Source organism: Molothrus ater, chromosome 1, assembly GCF_012460135.2.
Source record: "Molothrus ater isolate BHLD 08-10-18 breed brown headed cowbird chromosome 1, BPBGC_Mater_1.1, whole genome shotgun sequence".
NCBI lineage: Eukaryota > Metazoa > Chordata > Aves > Passeriformes > Icteridae > Molothrus > Molothrus ater.
The window spans coordinates 44,804,013-44,810,012 of record NC_050478.2 but is presented as its reverse complement, the minus strand read 5'-3'; the positions used below and the strand labels follow the sequence as shown (position 1 = coordinate 44,810,012).

General features: G+C 42.5%; 1 protein-coding gene across 1 annotated transcript in view; it reads left to right on the top strand.

Annotated features, from left to right (window-relative positions):
• The first annotated feature begins 702 nt into the window (after positions 1–702).
• Positions 703–6,000, top strand: part of TMC2 (transmembrane channel like 2) — a 30,555-nt gene continuing 25,257 nt past the window's right edge. The window contains exons 1-4 of the mRNA XM_054516388.1: positions 703–748; positions 1,061–1,108; positions 3,059–3,410; positions 4,138–4,290. Coding sequence (XP_054372363.1) covers positions 703–748; positions 1,061–1,108; positions 3,059–3,410; positions 4,138–4,290 — 599 coding nt within the window. The remainder of the gene's footprint in view (positions 749–1,060; positions 1,109–3,058; positions 3,411–4,137; positions 4,291–6,000) is intronic.

The window sequence follows — 6,000 nt, the reverse complement described above, 5'->3', positions numbered from 1 at the left end:
GCCTCAGAGCACCTAGAAGGAAAATCTATCCTATTTTACCAGCAAGTGGAATGAGTATGCAAAGGTCACACAGAATAGAGGAGCGAAGGAAAGAGAGATCCTGGTATCCTGACTCCTGACTCTTTGCTGCATCTATTAGCTCATGAGTCCCCTCCAAGCGACACGCATGGAGGACAAAAGGTGACCCACAGCTGTGTCCAAGGGCCACTGGCTGGGAGATTTAATAAAATGCAGGAGAATGACTAACGGGGTTACACAGATTGTCGCAGGTCAGTAAAGAATATGGCATTAAGAAAATTGATCCTTTGAAAGCCTCCAGCCACATGCTTATGTCAGAACCAGACGTGACTTGTGTCTGTGCTTCATACGACACCACCAAGTACCCACCAAAGGGCTTTCCTTCATGTATAAATAATGAAATGCAATGCAATGCCAACAGGTGCTTTTTTCACAGGGAGAAGGGAGAAGAAGGGAAAGTGTTTGGGTAGGCTGAGGCAGAGCCCAGGTTCTCCCTGCCTCTCCCACCCCTCCCTGTCCTCATGGCTCATGAGCAAGAGGTCACTGACGGCTGGATGTGCCCACCTGTCTGCAATGCCAAGGAGACAAGCACATGGGCACTGGAAGAGGGAGTAAGCTGTGTATGACTGGGGTGTGTTTGCAGCGCAGCAGCTACCGTGTCTGGGCAATAGACGGGAGGCTGCCATGGGGAAGAAAAAGAAAAGCACTCTACAGGTCATCCTGGAAGATGGTTGGTATCACTGTGAGATCATTTCAGTTTGCATGCTGCCAAATACTTGACTAAACCTCCTGGGGCTTCCCGAGCACGCCATTTTGTATCTCTCAAAGACCATACAATTTCAGGTTGCTTGGGCAGGGGACTTTTGTCAGTCTGCCAGACTAAAGTAAATATTAAGAGCATTGCTGTAGGGAAGGAATATAATGTATAATCAATGAGGGATATTCTGCCAAGCTCAGCTGGAACTTAAGGGTCAGCTCTGTCAAGCATCACATGTGTAAATTCCAGCAACAATGCAATTACTCTTCGTTCTTTGTTTTGCAGCCGGAATAGAGTTTGATGGAGAAGTGGAAACTGACACAGAGAGTGAAGGTAATGTAGAGATTAACAAATGTGGTCCTGTTTGAAATACAAGAGGTGATACCTTTTCTTTTTCTCTCTGACTTATGACTTGCTCTACAACACAAACTCTTTCATGAGCTACTTGCAAGCAAGCAGATTTTTCCCTTGAGGTTTGATTTCTAACAGTGATACGTAAAGTGCCATTCTTAAGCAGTCTGTCCTGTTTTATCCATGTTCCCGGAGTTGGAGGCTGTCAGAGCCCACATCCCCTGGGAGTCAGCCCCTAGTAAATCAGGCACTGCAGTAAAGCACCACCCTGTGCAGGGCTGGGGCTGCTTTGCACTATCCTGAGGTCCTGCTTGCCCTCTCTGTAATGCTTGCTCAGACCATAACACACTGGGATCTTCATCAGTCATGGCCATAAGAAGATAGTGATGAAAATGGATTGAAGGGAGATTTATGGCTGTGAGGGAAATCAGGAAAAGCCCATGACAGGACTAAAAACACCTTTAACTCTGCAGGTATAGTATATCTGAAGTGAGAGAGCTCAGAGGTAAGACCATAACAGCAGTGGATTGGTGATACACATGTAGCTGTTACTGCAAAAACAGTTCACAACTGTGTCTGTATTAGTCAGAGAATATGAGAAAGTAAACAGCAAACTATTGGAAGTTTTTGGTTTTGTTTTTTTTTAAATCATATCCATCTTTTCCATATAGGCAAAAGAGGCAGTAAGATAAAGGTTACAAATTAATGCTTCATAATTAGCCTAATACTTGAGAGGTTGCAAATAAAAAAACCCCTAAAACATTGGCTGTCCAAAATGAACATTTTCCCAAAGAGAGCAGGTGGTCCTTTGATCTAGATGATTGTTCAAAATTCAGTTTAGATGGACCATTACATAGTAACTGAAACCTGCATAATGCCTCCTGAGAAATTAATTGGAAGCTCCTTCTCATTCCCAGTGTCAAATGTGACAACCACTTCCTACTAATTTTTTACCACTAAAAACCAGAAACTATTTGCTTATAATTAATTTCTAGCTTTTCACCAAACCAAAAATGCAAATACTCAAATTCTTTTTATTATTTGCTTCTTTTTCTCACATTTTAGGCTCCTCATTTTACACTCTGGATCCCATTCCAACACAATTTCCTTCTTCTATTACAATATCTCCAACTCTTTACTTTCATCAGACAGAAATTTTGGAAAAAGAGAAGCCAGAATACTCTGGAAAACTTACTATTAATTTTAATAGGCTTGGTAGTGTAAGAGATAGAGACACCTGGGGGCTTTTGAAAAATTTTTCCCCCTTTCCATAAAATTCTGCAATTAAATCATGCTCTACTTCAATCCTTTAAGCTGGAAGCATTTCTGACTTCTGGAAAGAGGAGGTTTTTAGCTTGCAATGCCAGTAAGAATGAAATGTGCCTCAGAGACTGTCTGGTCTTTTTCTTCTCTGAATAGAGACCATCCAATAAAAAAGGAAACTGAGAGAGAGGAAGAAAACCAGATACTGCCTGTGCTGTGCCTTTTCTCTCTATAAATAGAAGAACTCCATTCCCAGCCTTGAAAAGTAAACATCTTTCAAGGACATCGCATCAACAAGCAAACTACACATTGTGTAACAGACTGCAATTTCTGTTTCCTTTGTTCTGGTGTGTTTACAGGTCAGGGAGATATCTGTCTGTGCTGCCTGATGGATGGGCTTTTGCATTTGTAACTAATTTCCAATCTTCTTATGGTCACATATAAGTCACTGATGTGCTAAATTGTGGTGTCCTAAATGGGAGTTGCACAACCAGAGTTCCACCTGGTTCTTGGACAGGGCATAACACAAAGCCCATTGAGATCAACAGGCACCTGCTCTTTGAATTTGCCAGGGTTTGCATCAGGTGTCCTGCCTGCCCATGCTCTTCTGATGAATCTTTATTCTGCCAGCATGGATTTCCCAATGTAATTGTTTTTTATCACTTGCAGAAGATGAAGCAAAGGACAAGAAAACTAACAAACAATGCCTTAGGGAAACTGGCAGAGCAAGCACACTTCAAAGCAAAAAGCAAGAGAAAGACAAAGAAGAAAAAGAAGACAAAGAAGAAGATGAGAGTAAAGAGGAAGACAATGGCAGCCAACAAAACAGAGTTTCTAGGAGAAAAAATTACCAAAGGAAAAACAGAAATGGAAAAAAGGCAAGAGAGGAAGGAAGCCAGAAGAAAGACAGAGGCAAAACGGCTCCTAACAAAGATCAAAAGGAATCAGAAAACAAAGAAAAGAAAACAACCAAGAGAGGGAAGGAGGGGGAGAATAAACACATGAAAGGCAGGAAAAGCAGGTAATTAAACAATCCCTGACTATGGTGCCTTGTTCAGACTGCCAGCGATATTGACATGCCAGTGGCATATGGATCAGAATGGCAAAACCAATAGACTGCAAAAAAGTTCCTGCTCTCCTTAAAGAGACACAGTGGAAAACATTTTAAAATGCCACAAAACCAAACTCTTTCCAAGTTATTATAATTTCTCAACCAGGATCAGGTCTATGCATGTTGTGGAGTCTTAGTACCTACAGCCAGGGGTAGAAAAGCACGCCTAAAGAAGGTACCTGGAGAAATTTGGGCATGGAGACCTTTTTTTGGTTGGTCTATGGAAATGTTCCAGATAAAATGTATCCCTTGTGTTTTCAAGTCTCTTCCAAATCTTGCTTGTCCCAACCTTTGACTTCTATCCATATCTCTCCCATTTTGTTATGAAGGCATGAAAACCATTTTTCTGGAGCCAGCTGTAGCCCTGGAAGCTGTAGGCAATGTTCTTTAGCTGATATGTGGCCCAAAGCACAACATTGAGTAAATTGTAGCGGGGCATAAATGGCTCCTCACTATCCTGGCTGGAAACAGAGTGCGATGGTCGCTGGCATCGCACTGAGCCAGGGGAGGTTGAGGCGCTGTGCCCACATTGGCATGGAATCCCCAAGGCCAGAGCTGCAGTCTGACTACCCCAAGCAAGGCCTTCCCTCTAACCCCTGTGAGGTTTTCTGTGTCCTTTATTTTGTGTGTCTTCCAGTACTTCTTCTGCTTCCTCTAACTCGTCTGATGAGGAGTCACTGTCAGAGGAAGAGCTTGCAATGCTGAAGGAGCAGGTGGAGCAAAAGAAAAAACTGATTTCCACCATGAGGAACAAGCCCTGGAGGATGGTGAAGAAGCTCTCGGTGCTCAGGTACCCATTAAAATGGGAACCCCTCTTCATTGGGTCTCTGCTGACTGTTATGAGATGCACTTTGTCTTTCCTTGAAATTACATATTTGCTGCTGCTGTAACACCATAGTATCAGAAAAAGTGTGGCAGAACCTGGCCAGACTGTCTGGGTAAAAATGATCAGAGTTAAAATGTGCAATCTGATTTTCAGCCTCTGTAACCAAAGAACAGACAAAGTGCAAATCTGTTCAACTGATACCCATGGCCAGGACATTCTACCCTCGTGTTTAAAACCAAATGACTCACTACAGTCAGGCTACTTGTTAAAGCAAACTCCGTACCCTGGCTTGCTTATTCATGTCTTTTGTCAGACAGAAATCAGAGCAGCACAGTGCCCTGTTAGTGCACAGTCCTGAGACAGGGCTTCTTGGAAAAAATGCTGTATTATTTTCAGAGGTTTATGGAGCAAAGAGAAATCTGCCACACAGACCCTGATGAAGGTGGGAACAACTCAGGCAGCAGCAGAGACCCCTCAGTGCTGGGCAATGGGGAACAGTGGGGCAGAGCAGACCAGAGAAATCAAAACCCACGGGTTGATAGGGAACGGCTCATAACAAACCATTCCCTGTCAGGGCAATGATTCAGCTCCCAGCTCTACTGCTTAAGGAACTTCTGAAACCCCTTTCTACCAGGAGAGATCTAAAAATAGCATTGCAAAGCACATATACATTTTCTTTTTAACTAAAAACCAAGCTGTGTTAAACCATGACACAGCCCCAGAGGGAGTGGTGATGCCCCAGCTCTGTGTTTGCTGAGAGGTTGCTCAGAGCTGCAGGGACTGTGCTATCAAAGCTGACAGTCACCATGTGTCTTTGCCTCTCTCTTTTATGCCCTGAAGGCCAAGACCTGTTCCATCTTCCAATAAAATCAGAAATTGTGAACTCTGACAATTACTTTTGAAAATCTGGGTAAAGATCTATAACAGGGAAACTGTGTTAAAGTAACTTTTCCACCTCACAGCTGTGCTATGAGCCTGAGCTCATAACAAATAAATTCTTATGGCCCTAAAATTACAAATTTCTGTAAGGAAAAAAAAAAGGGCAAAGCAGAGTTATTTCTGATGCTTTTTTTCCCCTGTGGTGGAGGATACTGACTAAAATTCTACTTAGGATCATGTTTGACAATGTCCTTCCATACTTTCCTCTTATTTCTGAGCTATAGCAGTCATCACTACCCACTAATGAAACAAAACTGTTGCACTGCTTGTCCAGGGGTCTCCAGAAAGGCTCTCAGCACACTGTACATTCATTAGATATTTTTGGTTGCATGGACTCAACCCTGAGAGAAGAAATTATGAACCCCATTGCACAGATGAGGGGTGTAAAACATAAAGAGAGTGAAATAATATGTTCAGGACTTAGAAATCTCACTTTAGTTTTGCAAATGAAGTCACAGGTGATTTTTCCAAGGTTATAGGCTGACCTAGCCAACTCTTTATACCAAGTGGAAGTCTATCTTTCCCACAGGCTTAGGATGGCATAAAACCTCCCAGCTCCTGAAATTTAATCTCTTTTCATTGGCAATGCCAATATACAATATAATTTTATTCACAAGCTCAGCATACTCAGCATAACAGCAGCTACCTAGACTATTTTTTCTGTATTTCCCTTAGATATCCTCGTGTAAAACTAGTTTCATTTTGCAGCTTGATTTTACTCCTGACTAGCATACA